The sequence below is a fragment of the Leptosomus discolor genome, chromosome 2 (assembly GCF_034619465.1).
Source record: "Leptosomus discolor isolate bLepDis1 chromosome 2, bLepDis1.hap2, whole genome shotgun sequence".
Lineage (NCBI taxonomy): Eukaryota > Metazoa > Chordata > Aves > Leptosomiformes > Leptosomidae > Leptosomus > Leptosomus discolor.
Genome location: NC_141392.1, coordinates 119,630,041 through 119,651,954, shown reverse-complemented (window position 1 = coordinate 119,651,954; position 21,914 = coordinate 119,630,041). Strand labels below are relative to the sequence as shown.

The window sequence follows — 21,914 nt, the reverse complement described above, 5'->3', positions numbered from 1 at the left end:
ATTTTCAAGGGTGTTCATAGTGAAAAACAATTTTTGAACTGACACACTTGTGGCGGGTGCATTTCTGTGTCTATATATGGACAAGACATTTTGAAGTTCTCTAGTTATTGCCAAGTAACTTCTCTTTAAGATTATGGAGTAAGAGTTTGTGGTTTCAGTGGCTTTGAGGTGTGGAATGTTGCAGATCCACATTCATTTTTTAACACATGAAGATTAATAATTTGTTCTAAGATTGTACTCAGCAGCTCCAGAATTTTACCCCTTTTACCAAGGATCAAATATGAAATCAATCCTTTAGGTCATACTGACATGGTCATTTTGTGTTTTCTGAAACTACTTGGTGAACGTCAGTCAGGCTTGATGAAGTGCCCAGGTTGAAACCCTGGGGTCTGGAGTAGTCTGCGGGTTGCCCACAAGGCGTGTGCAGCTGCAGCCCACGTCATACGTCTGCCTGTAACCTGACTTGGCAGTGCCTCTTCTAGACCGCGTAGGCCTTGGTTTCTGATGGGTGTGTGGAGCGATGTGGTACGTCCCACTTGGTGGGCACGTGTGACTGGAGACAAGGTTTTCATTTCTTTCAGGCTTTGAACAGTGCTAAACAGGTTCATTTTTATGTGCCAGTATGAGTAAATTCCAGTGAGGCTTTTCTTTACCGGTTTAGTTTTTATCTGACTTTCTAATGTCTCATTACAAGTCTGTCAGGAGAAATTCTGGAGGAACCCTGGCTTTGTTGAAATCTCAGGGAATTTTGCCATTGCCTTTAAAAAAAATCCCTAGGGTTGACTTTGTATTGTTGAGTCTACATAACAGAAGTCTTCCTTGGGAAGAAACTTTCTTCTTCAGGTGAATCAGCTACAAGTGTTTTTCAGAGTCAGTGGTGGCTAATCACAAGTACTTAAAACTGTGTGTGTTTATAAATGTGAAATTGCAAGAGCTCAGGATGTCTGTTTTCAGGAAGTTGAATGTTCATCATTCCTTTCTGACCTTTTGGTGTTGTTCTGTCTTTGTCCATAGAACGCATATGTTTCACTCTTCAAATTTATGTTCATTTTATCCTTCATTTTTTTTTTTTTGTTTTTTTTAGGACCCAATGTTGTCTTCCAGTGTGAAAGCACCTCAGAGACCCACTATCCAAGTTTGACTGTAGCGTGGAGGCAGGGTGGCCAGCCCTGCTCACATATCTCTGACACAATCCTTTTGCTTCGTTTGAATGTTAGATCCAGTCAAGAAATTAGGTTTTTGTGGTTTTTCTTATAATCTACAGTTACAGTTAATTTGTAAAGCAGAAAGGATAGTGGGTCTTTGTGTGGCTTTCACTGCTGTTCATTCTTGTTTCCTGTAGTATTTTTCTTTGGTATTGATAATCATAGATCATTAGCATGCATATCAAGTTATCGTTTGCATGGTGGGATTGCAGACACACAAAGACCCACTATTTGCACAGTTTATCTGAGCTGTTTTGAACGGGCAGTTGTGTTCTTTTAATGTTGTAATGTGCATACTTTGCAGAATTAAAATGTTCACTGATCACTGTTCTAATGGACTTGATTTAATCTCTTGCATATTGAGCTTGTAAAATTGGCAGCCTACAAGGCTCATCCAGAAAACAAACCCTACCTGTCTGTGCTGCTGCTAGTCACTGTGATTACAAACATGCTACAAGATCTAAGATTTAGATCTGGTGCAGTCCATCCAGCCTTTTAATGCCCTTTTTAACTGGGGAAGGAACTCTTTAAGTATAGAGTACAGGATATTTTATTTTTCTTCCTTCACAGTAGTACGATAGCAGGAATTCAGGTTGTTTTGGCTCAATATGTCCTAAACAACCTCCTTCCTTTAAATACTTTATTCTGATAATTTGTATTTGCTTTCAGTTTTAGCAAGCAGCAAACATGGACTAGTTACTGCAGTAGATACTTACACAGCCTCTGTGCTGCTAGACCCTTTCTTTGCTGCCCTTTTTCTTCATTAAATTGTTAGTGGTACTGAATAGTGTTTTTATCTGGTCTGCAGTGACTTAAAGTAAGTACTATCTGAAAGCTGCTGCTCTTCTTTCTGTTAAATAAAATAGCAGCCTACTCCATAGGTAACCTTCATTAAAGAGATGTTGCCAGAAAAGAAACACTAACAGACACCTGGAGCTGAAGGCAGAGCATTTGGGTTTAGAAATGGAACTATACATCTCAGCTCGAAAGTGGTCATTAAAGGTACAGTTATGGCATGTCAGCAGTATGGTGCAGTGAAGGTGCCCACATCTTACTAGTTCGGGGGGAGGGAGGGACAAGGGATTCAGGACTATAACGTTGATGCCACTTTAATAAAAGGATTCATTTAATAGCAGACTATGTGTCTGATTAAATAGTTCTGTTCTCCTGTAACAACAGGAGAGATCTTGTAGACACAGTATTTAATTTAGTTGATTTCCTGAACTTGGTTACAAAACAGCAAAGGTCACTTATGCAATCAGAAATGTTTACAAAACACTGCTTGTTTACTATATACGTACATATATATATATATATATATATATGAATGTTGTGAAGGTACTATCAGGAAAAGGTTAGTCCAGTTGCAGAGATTTAAAAGCCTTTCTCCAAAATTTCTGTGTTACGCATTTAATATACTTGATCAAATAATGTATATGTGCCCTTTAGTTCAGAGATGTATCTTTTGTGCAATACGGACTACAGCAATGTGCCTACATAAAACTACAAATGGATTTTTATTCTGGATGTATTTTGTCTAAACCAATATCTTGTTATAGAATGAAATCGTGCTGTTGTAGGCAAATAACGTGCTAGATCATTCCTCAAGTCTATTGATGTCCTTATGAAACCACATTTTAAGTATTTCTACTAAAATATGCTAATCACTCTGAATTGCCTTCTCTGACTTCAAAAACCTGTTTAATACAGGCTGAAGTGTGTTGTGCTACACCAGTGGCATCAAGCAGTCACTTACTGTAGTCTAATAATGAGGTGATCTTACAAATTATCCCATTTCTAAAAGGCACTGTTACCTTGTGGGATTTGAGCCAAACTGACTTCCCAATGTTCAGTGACAGTTTTCCTTGAATGCCAAGTTGCTATTAATTGTTGTTGAAAACTTAAAAACGGCTTCGTGTCCTATCTGGGATGTTCTAGCAAATAGTTACATGGCATGTTCCAAAACCAACTGGCTTTCTACCCGTTTTTTAACTGGTACAATTGGAGATTAGGGCAGTATTTGGTAAAGTTTCACGAAAGTAGCCCTGTTGTTGGGTGTTTAGATATGAGCATTGATAATTATTGAAACAGCTGCCCCTCAGTTTGAACTGAGGAGTATTGAAATGAAGCAGTTTGGGCTTTCACGGTTACCTTTTCACTTTTCAGTATTACCTGAGTACGCTCTAAATTCGCTAACTGTAATAACGAAGATGATAATAATAATAGTACAACTGAATAATGCTGATTGAAAGAGACGTAGTCCCTGCCTTCAGTATTGATCTCTGCTGCAGAAGTCTGCCTAACACAGCTCAAGCACAGTCGTCTGAGAGCGCTGCTCTCCTTCATTCACATACTGGTACAGGAGGAGTTGAATGCACACATCAGGTCGTCGGTAGGAAAGACTATGCCGAGAATGTAGTTAAGGCATTTAAAATAATGTTCTGTATCCACTGAGAGGTGTAGTTAATAGAAGCTGGATTTAAGTCAGACTTTTTCTTTCAAAAATGTTACTGTTTTTCTGCTTGCGTGCAGTCCACTCTCTTGTTGATAAAAGTCCGTAGGGTTGAGTTCAGCTGTCATCCCAGCCAGCCAAGTAAAACCAGAGTTGAAATGTTCATCCGTTATTTGGGTGAAAAAGGTTGGCTTTGGAACTAAGGACAAAGTGGAAAATAGAGGTTTTGGTTGAACTGAAGGGCCCCAGTCAAGAGCTGAGAGTCTAAATGTTGCTCAGAGCCACGCAAGGTTAACAGTTAAAACTGAAGCCGACCAGGAAAGCAAAATAAGGTGTTGCCTGCCATGTAATGCTTGCTTGATGCTGTTCCCTGTGGGCCAGCGGAGACTGTGGGCCATGGTGGAATTTGGAGTGAGGATGTAAACGATTCTGTCAATGCACAAGAACAGGGACTGAAACTCTTCCTGATTTTGTAACGGTGTAGCTCGCATAGCGGACTAACAACCTGCAAAGCTGAGTTTACAGAGCTGAGGTCCTGATCCAGCCGTGGGATCCATGCAGGAAGGTCTTGTGCCACCACCGAGACCTGGTTGCAGGGCTGGGGTGTGCGAGTGGCCAGCGATCGCGAAGGGCTGTGAAGGCACACAAAGTGCTATCGGAATGTCGGTGCTGTTAATGTTACAGTTAGGAGCGCAGGAGGCATAAAGCTCCATCAAAAACGTTACATGCTAATAATTGAAATGTTTCCTCCAGTCACTGAATATTTATGTCATTTCGATGCTTTGTCAGATTGTATCCCTGTGGGGTTTTCTTGAGTCGGGTTGAAAACACCTGTAAATAAGTCTGCTCGTAGGAATGCCGACAGACCTTGGCCTGTAGAAGTGATGGGAGCTGCTGCAGGGTCATGCTACTTTAATGTAATGAACTAATAAAACTGCTACGTGATGGTGTGTGCTGCCTTAAAATCTCTTTCGTTGTTCTTTTCAAGCTAGAGTGTTAATGTTTGGGGGATGATTGTTAAGACATGCAAATGCAGGCTGTGCTTAGCATGAGGCAATTGTTCATCTTTGTTTTTAAACAAAGTTGTAAGATAACTATGCAAATATATTTTATTAAAGGGACACATGAAAGGATCTAGTTTGTCTGTTGTGGTTCTTTTTGTCCATCTGGGGAGGATATTTTCTCATCTGAATAGCTTGATGTGAGCATTATGTTACCTGGCTCTGTGGTGACTTGATTTTGCTTTTCACCTCTTGAAAACTGAATCATAAATTTCTTCTGTTGTAGCAGAGAGAGTATACTGCATTTACTGATTAGGGGAGATTGGATAAAAGTTTTTATTATTTTTCCCAGGGCTGATGGAAACTACCTTTTCTACAGCAACGAATTTCACAGGTTTCAGTAGGCACAAAGGCTACTGACAGCTACAGGCAGTGACAGGAGTACGTTGAAGGTGAGGTTGCCTTAGGTGTGCCAGCAGGGATTGTAAAATGGCTATGGGTGATGTCCCGTGGTACCACCAGCCTGTTCTCTGGCGGTACTGGAGGGGCTGTTTTCATGCCAGCCTATGGTACTTAAGGTGAGATGTAGTCTTTCTATGGCAGCCTGGGAAAACAGAGACAGGCTAATACAGGCAGAAAACCCAACCCCTTATTTGCTTTTTCCAGCCGTATCAACTGGCTTGACCTAAAGAAACAAAAACAAATTTAAAAACAAAGCCAATAAAAAACCCACAAACCAACCAACCCAAAAAAAACCCACAACCAAACACACACACACCCTGACCCCCCAACCCTAAACAAACCAAGCTTTTTCCTTGCAAATGCAGTGTATTTAGGCCACCTCTACCCCTAAATAGTCTTCACTGGTGACCCAAAGCAGTGATGCCTCTGGTATAGATAGATCCTCCAGGGCAAGTGCTTGAGCTCCTGTTTGAGGTTTAAGATACCTTTCTAGAGCCGTCATTTTTAATGTGCATTTATTGTTCGTTGAGTGGGGAAGGGGACAAAGCACTTGGTGCCCAAGCAGATCTGAGCATCTTTGAAAGCCTTTTATCCATCTAGTTTTTACCTTGGTTCTCTGGAATTGGCTTTTAAGTGAAGAATTTTAATTCACTTACCCTTTTTTAACAAAAAATGGATTATTTTTTTTTTAAGTGGTGCTAGATCTTTTACATCTTACTTTCATTGGCGGATTTCTTTTCTTCAGCAAATGTCATTTGTCCCTTTGAACATACTCAAATCCAAAATACGTCAGTAGTTGGAAAAGGTTTTCTCCTCTGGCCCCCCATGTTCTTCAGGAATTTGAGTCTCCTGCAGAGTAGAACACCTTTTAACTCTGAAACTCAGTAGTTTTTCATGCAGGGTTAGTTATGTTAGTAGGAAGAAAGTGTTTCTTGTTCAGGTCTATTTGGAGAGGGAAGTATAATTTTAACCATAACTTTAGAGACTGGGATTTCCTGTTTATAAACTCTCCAGCTTGTTTTACCCTGCCCCTGTGAGACAGCTGCTTCCTCGTCTTGGAGAGCAGGATTTATCACAAAATCACAGAATCGCAGACTGTGAGGGGTTGGAGGGGACCTCTGGCGATCATCTAGTCCAACCGCCCTGCCAGAGCAGGACCACCTAGAGTAGATCACATGGGAATGTGTCCAGGCGGGTTTTGAATGTCTCCAGGGAAGGAGATTCCACAGCCTCCCTGGGCAGCCTGTTCCAGTGCTCTGCCACCCTCAGAACGAAGAAGTTCCTCCTCATGTTCAAGTGGAACTTCCTGTGCTCCAGTTTGTGCCCATTGCCCCTTGTCCTGTCACCGGGCACCACTGAAAAGAGCCTGGCCCCATCCTCTTGACACCCGCCCTTTAGCTATTTACAAGTGTTGATAAGGTCCCCTCTCAGTCTTCTCTTCTCCAGGCTAAAGAGCCCCAGGTCTCTCAGCCTTTCCTCATAGGAGAGATGCTCCACTCCCCTCATCATCTTTGTAGCCCTCTGCTGGCCTCTCCCCAGTAGTTCCCTGTCCCTCTTGAACTGGGGGGCCCGGAACTGGACACAGTACTCCAAGTGTGGCCTCACCAGGGCAGAGCAGAGGGGGAGGAGAACCTCAGTACCACAGGTCTAGTAGGCATCTCTTGCTATGCCCTAAGCTTCAAAAGCACTAGACAGCCACTGCTTGCTCCCTTAGATGTTCTCAGGAGGGAGTACCCTGCTGGTGGTGGCAGAGGTGGGCTGGCTCGCCCTCCTCAGTAATGTAAACCTCTTATCTAGTCAGCAGAGGGAGGTGAGCCCCCAGCCTAGGCAGCTGAGGTTCCCCTCTGCAGGTGCTCCCAAAATTCTTGCTGGTTCTCATTAGCTGTGTGGGGAGCTTGGGATGAAGCTTCACAAGACAGAAGCCAAACCAGCAGCTTTCTGCTGCCGAAAAAGGCAGTTTTACTGCTTCCACACACATTCCTGGCTGCTAAAGTAGCAGAAAACTACTGTTTTCTTTTTTTCCCCTCAGGATTCATTTGCTGCCAGGATGTGAGCTGGGAGTCAGATAAGTGCCAGAATTGATGCAAGGAAAGGAGGGAACAGAACTGTGGGAGGAGAATGGGTAGGGATGCAGGTCCACCCTTTCCGTACCAGTGAGCCCATGGGTTGCTATGGCCATTTTGGAAGGAAAAACATTGGCAAACGCACTGGGTAGGTTGTTTTATCCTCTGCCTCACACGCCTTTCTTCCCTTCAGATCCAAATGCCTGAATTCACCTTCTAAAATCGGATGTGTGAGTTGCAAACTATGTTTTTATGCCAGTATCATCAGACCTATCAAAATCTGGGCCATTTTCACTAGTGCTTATTTAAATATAAAACAGCACCCGTCCACTCATCCCGAAAACTGACAGTCCAAATCCAAGGTCAGTGCAGGAGCCAGTTAATTTAACTGCATTTTTGTATCTGATAATGAGCTTATAACCCGAATCTATTTTAGGTGCCTAAAAAAAGGCGTGTGTCCCTTCCAGCGTTTGCTTCAGCTCTAACTAGACAGCATGAGACAGACACAAATCCGAGTGTGTGGGTTGTTCTAAGCGCTGTGATACCAGCAAACAGCAATGGGACCTTCAGTCCTTCCCTGCTCTTATTGCAGGAGAGAACCACGTGGTCAAAGCTGAGACTTCCAAATCTGGACAAATAACGTCTGGTTACTGTGCAAGCCCTTGATTATCCTAAAATTTCATGTCTTGGGAACCAGGTGGGCTTAAACTCAGTCCTGTACAGACTAAAGAATGATGCTAGAACCCTGAAGTAGCACACGTTGGCCACAGTCCATCTTGGTGGACTGAGATACCAAACTTAATAGGAATCACTTTGATCTGTAACTTCACTCCTGTTTCTCATCTAATTTTGGCCTGATTGTAACTTTGGGAATAACTAAGGCCAGAAGCAGCGTTCTGCATGATCAAAAGAGCTGCAATCCCAGATCTCTTCATAAAAAGTGGCATTTTTTTTAAATCTTGTCAGAAAGCTTAAGATTTGGTCCTCCTTAGGGGCACAAAACACAACTGAAAAGTCCTGATTTTAAATCTAGCTCTTGTCTTTACTGTTTTACTTCTTTGTGTTGTTCAAAGGGTTTCCCTGTTGAAATACTTTGAATGGTATCATAAAACTTTGACAAGTATTTCTCTTTTGCTGGAGGTTGCTGCTCCCTCAAAGCAGCTCGATGCCTGTCCAGCAGGAAGCGCACAAGCCTGGGAGGGTCCCATTAGGCCACTGTCACATCAAGTTTAGCCAGATGTTTAGTGTTTCTTGGGTTTTTCCCCCTCAAATTTATTACTAACTCATTTTCATTTAATTATTTAGAGCAGTCTTCCTATCAACAGATGTGTACCTTGGCAGTGGATAGAATAAAGTCACGTTCCAGTGTCCTAGATGCGTGAGGGTGACAAGGGAGCCGCAGCCCTCCGTGCTGTAGGTCACGCTGCCTTTCACGACACCTGCAAACTTTCAAAATGAATCGTTCCCCTAGAAATGCCGGATCTAGATGAGTCCCTGCGGTGTCCTTTCTGCTGTCCTGCAAAATCCACAGTTCGTGCTGTATTAAAACCTGATGCCATCCATCAAGCGATAGATGTATGTTCTCAAATGCTCTGTAATTGGTTGTTTTTTTTTATTTCCCCCCACCCTGCTACTTTTCAGTACTCTGCTAGCATGCGATGGCTAACAGAGGGATCAGAGTTTGACTTTCTGTGCTCTACTTTACCCGTCTAAACACATTCACCACTTTATTTTTACCAGTTTTTGATTCCGTTACTGAATCTCAGACACTGCTGTCTTGCTTACTAACGAGCGTGCAGAGAGAAGAAGCAGTGTGAAGCTGTAGGGTCTGCATGTTGTTACAGAAAACTTGGGGTTTGTGTCATTGAATGTCTGTGTGTTCCTGTGCATGATTTCAATTATTTGTGTTTGATGCAGAAGAATAATTCAACATATTTCAAGTTTATTTTGTTTCTGAATGAGGAAAAAAAGTTGTGTAACTGAAGTTACGCAACCATAATGTTATAACTTTATGAATTTGTACTGGTGGTTTGTATCATAAATTAATAATCGAGGCAGAGTACTTTAGAAATGGGGCGGAGATTAAAGGTGCGATGTCCTAAGTCAGAACCAGACACGTTTTAGATGACTTCACCTCCCAAAAGCCATTGCACAAGGTAAGAGAAAACCACAGTTTTGAAACAGTATGGCAGAAAAGGAGATGAGAAAAATCACGAGACAAATGGAGGGGCAGGAAGTCAAGAATTCTTACTCTGCATCACAGTACAAGAACAAGGGATGGTCGAAGAAACGAAAAGGTGACGGACTAAAAAATGACATAAAGGGGGGAGGGGGTCGGTCACTACATCACTCGGTTTTGAAACCCGTTGCTGCAGTGGACAGGGTTTTACCGCTGTGTGTATAGCCTGAACCGCAGGCTGGTGTGTGCTGATGCAGTTTTGTTAATTCATCAGACCTGATGGCCCGAGTGGGACCTAAACTACTGGCTCACTTCTTGTAGGGTGCGCTGACCTCCAGAGCCTTGACACGATGCAGCCGATGGAAAGGAAGCGGCAGGGCTACATTCATGAGCTCATTCAGACGGAAGAAAGGTACATGGACGATCTTCAGCTCGTCTTAGAGGTGAGAGGTCTTGGGTGTGAAAATGCATTTGGAAGAACACCACCTCGGTCCTGAATAGTAACAGTGAAAGGATTCTTGCAAAACTCTTGTGAAATGCTGGAGGAAGAAAGGTGTGTGAGCACCTCCCTTTCTAGTGAGTGTTACACGGCCGCCCACCAGGGAAAACCATCACGTTGTCCAAGCTGTTCTCTTACAAGGACCCTCCTGTTTTCCAAATCTCAAGTGTCTGGGCTCAGTGTCAAGGTGATGGGCTGGCCAGGGCGTCTAGCAAAGCTGCTCAGGCTTATGACAGAAGCTCTGTAAGCACCGTACAAGATTATCGTCTGCCTTGGCTCCAGTTTTATTTCTGGAAGCAAGAGCACCTCGCTAGGCAGGGCAGGAACTGGCCGGCATTAGCTGGTCTTGGGCATCTGACTTGACCTCTCTGAATAAAACAGCCGCATGATGAAGTGCTAAAGATGTTGAACAGGCTGAGTTACAGGGGTGCTCTGCGACCCAGAGGTGTCGTGCCAAGGGTCCCTGGAAGAGGCTGATGTTCTGCACGCAGGTTGACTCTTGAGTGCTCTGGGTATGGGGATAGGTGTGATGCGTAAGTGTAATTTGTGTAGCAGTTCACTCCGAAATCATGGGATCGCTCTTCTGCTGAAGCCTGCAGGTCCCAGTGCTGGTCCCCACTTTGCAAATGGTGATGCCGGTGTCAGAATGAGGTCACACGGTAGGGAAAACAGCGACAGCTGTCACAAGTGCTAGCAAGGAATTGCTTTTAACTTCTGAGAAGGTGGATGCTGAGCGTTCAAAAAAGGCAAAATCGCTGCTAGGCTGAGCGAGAGGCTGAGCTGCTTTTGTCTCTGAAGAATTGCTCACCTGCCTGGTTTTTTCGACTGCAGGTATTCCAAAAACCGATGGCCGATTCGGGCTGTCTCACAGAAGGAGAAATGGGGCTGATCTTTGTTAACTGGAAGGAACTCATCATGTCAAATACAAAATTACTGAAGTGAGTACCTACCTGCATTTTTATGTTTTCCTCTTCGTCTTTATTGTCTTATTCCTTTCCCCAGGAAATTTTCTGGTTTTACAGTAAATGTTTCTGTCCTTGCTGCTTATTTTCTGTGCATGCGTGTATTCAGAACAGCTAAATCCATTCAGACTACCTGACAAAAAAGGAGTTGTTACGAGAGGGGAGAGGAATAAACAGCAAGAACAGATGCACATTTGCTTTAATACCTTAGAAACAAAGCCTACGCAAAAGCATGTGCACAGGAGGCGTTCTTCCCAGTTTTCTGCAAAGCAACCTTCTGTTGTCTAAAAATAAACTTTGGAGAGACAAAGTGGCTAGTAATTCATTGAAATGGGATGTCGGTTGAATGTAGAGATTGATGCTGACTGTCCCAGACACCTCAAAGGAGAGGCTCAGTCCCACAGACACCGTCAGGCAGATCGTTCAGCTCAGTGTGGTGTGCCAGTGACTTCCTGGGGGTTCAGGCTGGACCCCGTGCCTCCTGGAAGCGCCCGTGCTGTGTAAGGGGATTCACCTTGCAGGCTTGCGTCCTTTCAGAGATGGGTGTTGTAAGGGTCTTGATTTAGGGCTCGCGGACTTGGTAGCAAAGTTGGATGGTGATCTCTTTCCTCTTCAGAGCCTTGCGAGTGCGTAAGAAAACGGGAGGAGAAAAAATGCCAGTGCAGATGATTGGGGACATCCTAGCAGCAGAGCTGTCTCACATGCAGGCCTACATTCGGTTCTGCAGCTGCCAGCTGAATGGAGCTTCGTTGCTGCAGCAGAAAACCGATGAAGATGCTGATTTCAAAGACTATTTAAAGGTATCTCATTCAGTAGCTTTTGTGCCTACTCCTTTCCTCAATGACAGGAGCATGTCTGATCAGCATCAACCAGATCAAAATAACTCAGAAGAGTAAAATCTTGCAAAAATAGCTAAGAACCTTCCAAGGTGTACTTTTATGATGACCACGGTTAACACTGTGTGTGCTTTTTATTTATATACCCTTCTCTGTAGCTACTTTATTACTCCATTTCCCATTCCATTGCTCGTTACTTCAGTGTAACACTAACCCCAGAAAGCTACGGTGCTGGTGTCTGCACCCTCCCAGAAATTCATGCTGAAGGGGTAAGAGTCTGTGGAGTTGAAATATAAAAGCTGTTGTTCTGAACACGCTTGTAATTCAGCGGGGTGTGCAGTGTGTCTGAACAGCGGGGTTGCAGCTGGGGCCAGAGGTGTGCCGCGAGCGTCACGGGCAGGCACACGGCAGAAATAAGTACGGAACTGCTGCCGTACTGCAGCTGATGGGGGGGCTTTGGGGCCATGAAAGGAGAAATGCCAGAACTGTTGACATCAGGCATTTGGTTCTTTCATTGCTTTGTGGGTTTTTCTCAACCTGAGTGGAGCCTGTGATGTCAAAATAAAAGCTGGAATGGTTTTGGATGTAAGGATTCTGCACGAGCACTGATCCTATGGCTTATGCTGGCAAAGCGTCTGGGTAGAATGGCAGCGCCAGCTTTCCTGTTTGTTCTAGGTACAACTATTGTTTGCTTACTGAAAAATCTAAGATTTCTTGGAATGCCTGGAAAAATGAATCTGATCAGACAGTTTTCAGTGCGGTGAGGCAACTGTTTCTTGATGAGTAATGCAATGTCTCTCTTAAATCTCTGGGTTGCACCACAGAAACTTGCCTTGGACCCTCGCTGCAAAGGAATGCCCCTCTCCAGTTTCCTCCTGAAACCTATGCAACGAATAACCCGCTACCCTCTGCTCATAAAGAGTGTGAGTACCCGAGGCGAGGATGTGTAGGAGAATGCTTTTGAGTTTGATCTCAATAGCAAAAGCAAAAAAAACCCTTGTCCCTTTATGGGGATTTCTGTGAGAAAGCAGGGAAGTAGTACCAGTGCTTACCTCTGTTCTTATCTTGTTTTCTTCCCTTTTTGATCTGTACCAGATTCTAGAGAACACTCCAGAAAATCACCCCGATCACAGTAACCTCAAGCTTGCCTTGGAGCGTGCAGAGGAGCTGTGCTCCCAAGTGAACGAAGGGGTGCGTGAGAAAGAGAACTCGGACAGGCTGGAATGGATACAGTCCCACGTCCAGTGCGAAGGTCTCGCTGAGGTAGCCGCGTTGATGCGCTCTATGGCGGAGACTTCTCTGAGGCATTTCAGAAAGACTGGGGGAGGGAATGGGAGTCCTTGCTCACATCTGTTACTGGAACGTGATCCTCTGCTGACTGACCTCTTGGCAGAGAAGCTTTTATTAAATTCTGCTCACGACCATCATGTGGGGAGCCCTCATTTTTGTATGATTTTGGCAGTGGAGAAACCTTGATTTATCAGCTTAAAACTGATACCATTTGAACGGTTAAACAAACAGAAATAACTCTTTTGTCTCTGAAGTTCTCCTCGTGCTGCCCCTGGGCTAAGTCAGGTGTTACTGTGTGGAACTCCGCTTAGTGTGTGTTTCCCAGGGTTTTCCGTGGCACAGAAGCCCTCAGTGCCAGATCCTCAAAGATATGTGGGGTTCAGGCTCCTGTACCTTTCAGGACAGCCTTCAAAATGAGGTGTTGTGACAGTTCCCCGCTGGCTGCATAAGGAACCAGGGCTTGACAGGCCCAGAAGGTCTGTCCTAGTGCCATCACCTAATCAGGCACCCGTAAGAGGTGACCTGACTGCAGACTCTGCAGGCTCTTTAAAACACACCTTCGGGACAACAGACGAGTGGCCATGAGGTAAATGCCTTCACCCAGTCAGACCCCTGTGTGTCTTGTTGGTGAAGCTTAAATCTGCTTTAAGTTGGGAGCAGTGCTGATACCGTGGCAGATCATAAAACAGTTTCCCCTCTCTTCATTTGTGACTAAACTCATTAAACGAAACAGTGGAGCATTTTGAGCAGCTAGAGCAGTCTCCGCTGTGAAGAGGAGCAGGAGCTGATGTCTGCATTAACTGGCTGCTGCTAATGGGTTCTGTCTCTCCTAGCAACCTGTGTTCAACTCCCTCACAAACTGCTTGGGACCACGGAAACTCCTGCACAGTGGCAAGCTGTACAAGGCCAAGAGCAGCAAGGAGCTGTACGGCTTCCTTTTCAATGACTTCCTCCTGCTCACCTACATGGTTAAACAGTTTGTGTCTTCTGGCTCCGATAAACTCTTCAGCCCCAAATCCAATTCCCAGTTCAAAATGTACAAAATGGTGAGTGAATCAGGGTGCCCCGTGGTCGTGACGGTACAGTGGGACCTGGCTGTTCTCCCTGCTGGGATTAGCTGCCTGGCCCTGTCTGATCATTTGCTGTCATACGGGCACGTGCTGGCAGCCAACATGCACGAATGCTGTTGGCGTAGTCCCTGGAAAAGGACGAGCTTCTGTGCCTTGGTTTAATAAACACTTCGGTCCACGTTGGGGTGAAAGGGCAGAAATAGCATCATGCCTGAGCAGCTGAGTGGGATGCTCAGAAGGAGGAGCCTTGACTTAATTTAGCACAGGTTCCTCCATCCAGAAGAAAATACCTGTCTTTCTTTAGAAAACAGTAAAAGGTGCAAAGCACTGGTCTCTGTGCCCACACAGTGTGTGTTCTCAAGTTTCTGGAGTCGGGGAGATAAATTTAAGATTCTGGGCTGCTTTCCCCAGGATTTCCAAGCTCCGCACTGCAGCTCTGCTTACGCATTCCTGCCCCTTTCACAGAGCTCTTCATCTAGGAAGACCGAATGGGGTGTATCGCCAGAGTAGTTTTTCTCTCTCCGTCCTTTCTCACATCCTTTACATGGTGATCTGATTGTTTGTCCTGTGTCCTACGACATTTGTTTTCCCTACAGTAAAACAATTTATTTAAACGTCCTTGTAGAGTTTCCACTTACTGTCAGGGTGGTGCTGCCACAGTGATGTTTGCTTTTCTTTCAGCCTGTTTTCCTTAATGAAGTCCTAGTGAAATTGCCCACAGACCCTTCAAGCGATGAGCCAGTTTTCCACATATCACACATTGACAGAGTTTACACGCTTAAAACTGACAACATTAATGAACGGTGAGTGGTGAAAATGCAGATCTGAGGTTCAACTTGTTGATCGTGGCTGTAGGCTGTGTAAGCAGACGTGGGGCACTCTGAGTTCAAGAACAGGGTTCGGTCTCTTGGTCAGGAAATAAACTCGTCTGACTCTCATTTGAATTACAAGTTTTCTCTGATTTTGTTCTGCTCGTGCGGCAGCTCTTGCAGTGGAATCCAGTCACATCTGCTGCTCCTCGATGCTACCGTTGTGTAGAAGAATAGTTTAGGGCTGCAAATTCCAGCATCCCATAGGATTCCTCCCCAGTCCTGGTCAGTCTTTAATGTCACCCAGCAGTCTTTAATAAAACAACAGCTCCACCTCCATTTATTTAGCCTGATGTGGAAATGTGCTATAAGATTAAATCCAAAACCTCCATCGCTTTAGTCCTTGAACTAACTTGATTTGTGATGCCTCTGTAACCGGGGGGGGGGCGGCGGGGAATGGCAAAAGAGATTGGGGCAGATTTGCTGCTACTGAAGAATTTCCTGCCTGTGCTATGACCCTGACCATAGGGATCGCTCTTTGCAGTACTGCCTGGGTCCAGAAAATCAAAGCAGCATCAGAGCAGTACATCGAAACTGAGAAGAAGAAACGTGAAAAGGCTTATCAAGGTACCTGCCGAGTTCTGTGTTTCCCTCTCATCCATGTGAATGCATGGGCAGGGCCTTTTCTGGGGGATGCCACAGTGTCTGTGTAGGATCTCCCTCTTCAGATCTATTGCCAGTTTGTACAGTTGCAAGTGGTGCATTTATCTCTGACTTCTCTGTTCCCAGCTCGCTCACAGAAAACCTCCGGAATAGGACGCTTGATGGTGCATGTGATTGAAGCAACAGAACTAAAGGCCTGTAAGCCCAATGGTAAGCAAAGGCAATAGTGTCAAATCACTTACTCGTGCAGCGTTTGGAAAGGCTCGCTGAGAGGAGTTTGGCGAGTTGGGAAACGCTGTGGTTTCAGCTACAGCTTCTGAACGGATTAGCCATTGTTTAGCTTCAGAGGACCGAGGCCATAGGGACTGCCCGACCCACATCTAGGCAGCGGCATCGATGGGTGTCCAAGCAGCCTCCCGACGGGGAGGGAGGTTTCTGCGCTGCCGAGGTGTTTCACGGCTTGTTCTGTGTTTAGGGAAGAGCAACCCGTACTGTGAAATCAGCATGGGCTCTCAGAGCTACACCACGAGGACCCTGCAGGACACCTTGAACCCCAAGTGGAACTTCAACTGCCAGTTCTTCATTAAGGATCTGTATCAGGATGTCCTGTGTATCACCGTGTTTGACAGGGATCAGTTCTCACCTGATGGTAAGCGTGAACATTTGTTTTAGGAAAAGAATGCTTTTTTGAGACTTAGGGTACACAGTTCTCACCAGCAGTCCCAGGAGCCTGTCGGTGTGATTGCTTCCTGAGAAAAAAAACATTGCCTCCTTGCTCAAGAGGTCCAGTAGCCTTCCAGAGCCAGCAGCTCTGGGCAGTCAGGTCTGATCCCACTCTGGCTTTTGTATCCGACACAGAACTATTTCTTTTGTCAGACTGGGGAGACAGGAAGGCGAAAGTTTTTCTCTCTCACTATAGGTACCTGAAAATAAGGTGCTAGGTTATATTTGGACAGCAACAGCTTGATAAGCTTCCTTTTTTTGCTTGGAAACTGAACACAGTTTTGGCAGTCAGTTGCTTGTAGTACTCTTTAAAAGGTTACCTGCTTTTTCAGGGCTCCAACACACAGTTGATCATTGCAGATTTGCAAGGTTTGGCCTTGACCCGAGTTGCCTTACGTGTAACTATAGCTCAGTCTTTTCTCCTGTGAGGTAACATGACTTTGCCAGGCTGCTTCTCTCGGCCTGACAGCTGAGTCTGTTGGTTTTTCAGTTCGTGGTAAACAACGTAATGCACACACACACGGAACGATGTTACATACAGAATGGCCACAAAGAGGGTATATAAGTTCCGAACAGGACTGTAAACCTACTGGTGGCAGTAATTGTTCAAGGTCATTGTCCTTGATATAGAAAAGAATGCTATATAAGCCTAATTAAAAGTTGGCTGAGCCAAAATAGATTAATTTTTTTTTATTGTCTTCATAGTACCACAGCTGACTTGTAGGGCTCCATCACTTAACTCTGACCTTCCAGCTCTAAGACAGGAGAAAATTTGAAATTGTGTTTCTGAAAGGGAACTGTATTTTTAAGGCCCTTAGATCGAACTGTGACATAAAGGCATCTTTTCCATCCTAAGTCCATAGCATTTTTGTCTCCTAAAATGACCCTTTTCTGTCACTGCTGGCTGATGTACACGGGGCTGAGGGCTCGTCACACGGGAAGCTTGGGAGCAGTGCTCTGGAGCTGAATACGTACGGTGCAGTGTTGCTGCTTACCCTGACACTTCCAGATTTTCTAAGCTTAATGTCTTTGCTTAATGAAATTTCTTATTCACTTGCCCAACAGATTTTTTGGGTCGCACCGAAGTCCCGGTAGCAAAAATCAGAACAGAACAAGAGAGCAAAGGCCCCGTGACTAAACACTTACTGCTGCATGAAGTTCCAACAGGCGAAGTCTGGGTCCGGTTTGACCTGCAGCTCTTTGATCAGAAAACACTCCTCTAAGGACAATTTTTTTTAATTTATGAAGGACAACTGATGCTGACAGCCTGAACTTTTTTTATGTAAAAGATTCCTTGTCCCGCGCTAGTTATTAAGCATGAGTTGCTGCTGCTTCCGTATCTCCTCTCAGTTACTGGTTGCGTTTAGTTCCTTGCAGCATTCAGAGTTGTTGTTGATCTATGCAAACACAAATGTGACTGTACATGCAGTTCTGCAGCTCAGTGCCTTTTTATTATGTTGGAATACCTTGGGTTTGGATGCCAATGTTTCCATTTTTTCAGGGCCATAAAAAGTATTGAGTAGAAATACGGCATCAAAATGTACGTGTATTTTACCACTTGGTCTAACATACAGACTGAGGAATGGTTTAAGCTCAGCACTAGAATCATTCCATTTAAATCTGAAAAGTGATATCCACTGGAATCTTCCCGTCTCAGGATGATAGTTTTAAAGATTAAATGCTGAAGAAGCCTTAGCACTGGAGAAGTCTCCGATATATTGTGTATTCTTTAAGAATCAAGTGTAGTTCTTTACTTTACTTGACTTAGTTCTGCACTGAAATCAGTAACTGCTACTTGATTTTTCTTTCTGCTTCAGTTTGATTCATCACTCTCTGCTGAGACAATGTGGTTGTGAAGAATACCTAGAAAAAATATTTTAAATACTGTGACCCACCCTAGTGTGGAAAAAACTCTTCAGCTTTTGTTTTTTTCTTACATGTAAGTTATTTGTGTACATTTCCTTGGTCTTTCAGACCTCCATGTGAATCTTGAAGCTTTGACATTGCCAACATGTACATAGAGAGTAAAATATAAGTTTATTAATGTAATTTGTCTACAGATGTTTATTGATACATAGTGATTTTTAAGAAGTATATTTTATTGTACAGGGGAATGTGAAATAATGAGAAAAACATATGGGATTAAATTCAAGAAAAGTTTATTACAAGTTTAAAAGGTTTGCTTGGGGGAACTGTCATTCCAACATGAATCTCTAAAATGAGACCGGCTGAAAGCAAAAACTTTCTTTTGGAACCAAAATCAGGGATGGTTAAAAAAAAGTTTGTTTATAAAGGGTTTGAGATACTGTAACCATTGTACTGCCTCCTGAAACTGCTTGGGTGAAAAAGCGCAGCGTGCGATGCCGAGCAGCGGGTGCAGCAGCACCTCCTGACATCCCACGGGTTCGCACCCGATCGCCATCTGTGTCCCCTCCTGTTACAGGGCTGAGACAACCTCTGTTACTTCTAACAGTTTTCTGTGGTTCGGTATTTCTAATCCTAAATAAAACTCAATCTTGCCAACTCTTGAGAGATTGTGTCTGTACAGGGGGAGCCTGGAGCTGCTTGAACCAGCGCAGGGAGAACTGTGGTCTCGGGCTTTGACAGCAGAGCTGCTGCGCAGTCACACTGCGGGGAGACGGGGACGGCGCTGGAGCAAGAAGCTGGCCTGCAGGGCACTGACGGCGTTTGGTGCTCAGCACTGACTCTGAAAAGCGCTGGACACCTTGCACAAGAACACTTACCCTTGCCACTAACTGGTTCCTGCCTTCTCGGAACAATCACTACGGCTGTGAAACTGATTTACTGCTTGTACGCTGCCTCCAGGAGAAAGTCCTTTGAAACCGCGGTAGTACCCAAGCATTATTTTGCAAACAATAATTCACTACTGGAGTTCTGATAAAGATTTGAACAAACAAAACCAAATCATTATTTCCTTATCAATCAGTGCTTTCTAAGCTGCTCTTCTGTACGTATCTGCTAACCACGCGCGTAGCCAGGAGCGCCTCCTTCTCCTCCTCCTTCATTTGTTCTTCAGTCTCAAGGTGACCTCCTTCAGCTTCATGCAAAATTGCAACAGCTGTAGCGAAAGTTTTGCAAGCTTTGCCATTCCCTCTGCTCACATTCACACTTTTCATATGAAATACAGCTGGCCCAGAGCTGGAGCTGTTGCCAGAGCTGGGGATAACCCGCAGATCCTGCACTGCCCAGAAGAGGGGCCTAGCAGACTCCTTTAACTTGTCTCCCCTGTTCACCTCCTCTAATACAAAGGCTCCATCACCCTATAAACCAGAGAACATCAGTATCATCCTTGTAGGGCTGAGCCTCAGTTAAACCTCCTAAAATAGCAGGGTTTGGCCTGTAGGACAGGGACTGGAGCTGGAAATAACAGGAGCAGCAACTCAAACCTTTCTTTGGCTGCTGGGTAACAGTACTTCAGAACCACGTGTTTAAGACAAGGAGTTTACTGCAGTTTGCAAGAAGACCCTGCCTGTTATCACTTGCTTTGGCAGAAGGTGTAACCTGTTCTGCGAGTGGTACCTTCTGGCGGCTGTGCTTGCTGCTGCAGGCGGCTGGGGGACAGGTGACATCATCGGCTCTTGCCGTCTTTGTGGTGGCTGATGACTTTCTGCCTTTGAACAGAAATAAAAGCTGTTGCCAGCCTGTGCAACACGAAGGCTGCTCTAGCCCAGCACACCTTCCTGCACTGGCTCTTTCCCACACCGAGTCGCTCCAGGAGGTGTTTGTCCTTGTGACCAGTTTCCCCTATAGAACATGCCCTTGTCCGTAACCGCTGGAGTGAAGCCTTGGGCCAGGAAGAGGCACAAAACTCCAGGGCAGGGGCTAGGGGGGAAGGAGAGAGGGCCTGGTTCAGGAGAACATCAGGCTCCCAGTTCAGCTTTGATGTTTTTGTCACTAGGGAGCAGGAGTTCCCTTAAGTGTTGGGTACTGCAATGGCAGAACCAGAGAGCTTTCAAAAAAGGGGTGAATCGGAGCATGGGGACTATAAAAAAACCCAATCAAAATTAAAAAAAAAAAAACCTCTTCCGTGACCCTAAATGCTTCTTTATCAGGGTAGGCCAGTTGGGGCTCTAGTGTTCTCAGCTTGGGCAGCTGCATCCCTGCTCAGTTCACCATTAGTGATCTCTACTGTGTTTTGAGTCCAACCAGCCTGTACACCAAAAACCAAACCCCTGTAATGACGCTTGGCTATAGGATGCAGCTTTCTGGAGTGGCATGTAGCTCCCTCGGCACAGGCCGCCCCTTTCCAGGACCAGCCGTGTGGCTTGAGCCAGGACACGCCCTACCTCAGTGCTCAAAGGGCACTGGGTGAGCAACCATGAGGCAAGGTGGAGAGCCAGGACCATTTAGTGTGGAGAAGGGAATGTTCAGGGGGAAATCTCATCAGTGTGCCCAAATACCTGAAGGGTATACAAAGGGGAGGGAGCCACTCTTTTCAGTGGTGCCCAGTGACAGGACCAGGGGCAGTGGCCACACGCTGAAACACAGGAGGTGGCACCTGAACATCAGGAAACAACTTTTCTCCCATGAAGGTGACAGAGCACTGGCACAGGCTGCCCAGAGAGGTTATGGAGTCTCCATTCTTGGAGATATTCAAAAGCCATCTGGACATGGTCCTGGGCAGCTGGCTCTGCTTGAGCAGGGGGGTTGGACAAGGTGACTACCAGAGGTCCCTTCCAACCAGACTGCGATATGAGTTTGACCTCACTCTGCTCCCAAAAATCTAGAATGTAATAAATAGCCAAAAAAAACCCAAAACCCAAAGCAAGTATAAACATTAAATCCTTCCAGTAAAGCACCCAGGAGACAGCCATGGCTTGACCTGTAGGGCTGGCTGCCAGGCTGCACACAGAAAAGGCAGGAAACTCCCCACCCAAAAGCCACTTTATTTCAAGGCTCAGCTTGACCATCAATGCTCTATGTCAATACATCCTGCTGTCCACTCCATACCTGAAGGCTTTCCCTTCACCCTTCCTTCTCCTTTCTTCAGGAGAAATACACAATAAAGCACAATTCACCATGAAATTTACGTTTTAGCAAATACTCTGCTATGCAGCCAAGGAGGAGAGGCCTCATCCACTGTAGCTGTTGTGCTGCCTCTCAGTGAGCCACACATTAGCTCTTACCTCTTTCTCTGGTGGACTTCAGTAGCGATGTAGGCGTGTGGTATCTTCAGCCACTCAACCGCATCCATACGTTGCCGGCTCAAAGGAAGCGGTGGCAGTTCGGCTTTACTGAGCTTGTTCAGCTCTCTGGTAGAGCACGGTCTTCCTGGCACGGAAGTAAGTGCTTCGTGTGAGCATCTACTGTCACAAGCCAGGATGGCCCCATAATATGAAGCACTTCCAAGAGATACCAATTGTTTAAAATACCTGTCTCACACTGCTTGATAATGCCTGTCTCAAACTTCCTCTGAATGTCTTTTAACAGAGGATCCTTTAAAGTTGGTATCGAAACCTGTGACAGAGACAGTTAATTTCATGGTTACGCACCAACAGACACTTTGTCAGAGCGTGTCCTAAGACCAAAGTCAGAGGTGAATGGCAAGGTGCCGTTGGTTAGCAGGGAAGGAGCATCAACCTCATTTTTTATGAATAAAAACATGAGGCACAGACCTGAGTGGCCTGACAAATGCTGAGCATCTCTGCTCCCAAGGCAGGCCATGACACGTTTAACAAC

General features: G+C 45.1%; 1 protein-coding gene across 1 annotated transcript in view; it reads left to right on the top strand.

Annotated features, from left to right (window-relative positions):
• The window catches only part of ITSN2 (intersectin 2), a 53,857-nt gene extending 35,120 nt beyond the window's left edge, over window positions 1-18,737 (top strand). Inside the window, exons 29-39 of the mRNA XM_086460483.1 lie at window positions 9,684-9,805; window positions 10,693-10,799; window positions 11,440-11,623; window positions 12,484-12,582; window positions 12,755-12,922; window positions 13,783-13,995; window positions 14,701-14,822; window positions 15,373-15,455; window positions 15,618-15,701; window positions 15,967-16,140; window positions 17,280-18,737. Of these exons, the coding sequence (XP_086316609.1) occupies window positions 9,684-9,805; window positions 10,693-10,799; window positions 11,440-11,623; window positions 12,484-12,582; window positions 12,755-12,922; window positions 13,783-13,995; window positions 14,701-14,822; window positions 15,373-15,455; window positions 15,618-15,701; window positions 15,967-16,140; window positions 17,280-17,437 (1,514 nt within the window). The 3' untranslated portion in view covers window positions 17,438-18,737. The remainder of the gene's footprint in view (window positions 1-9,683; window positions 9,806-10,692; window positions 10,800-11,439; window positions 11,624-12,483; window positions 12,583-12,754; window positions 12,923-13,782; window positions 13,996-14,700; window positions 14,823-15,372; window positions 15,456-15,617; window positions 15,702-15,966; window positions 16,141-17,279) is intronic.
• The last annotated feature ends 3,177 nt before the right edge of the window (window positions 18,738-21,914 follow it).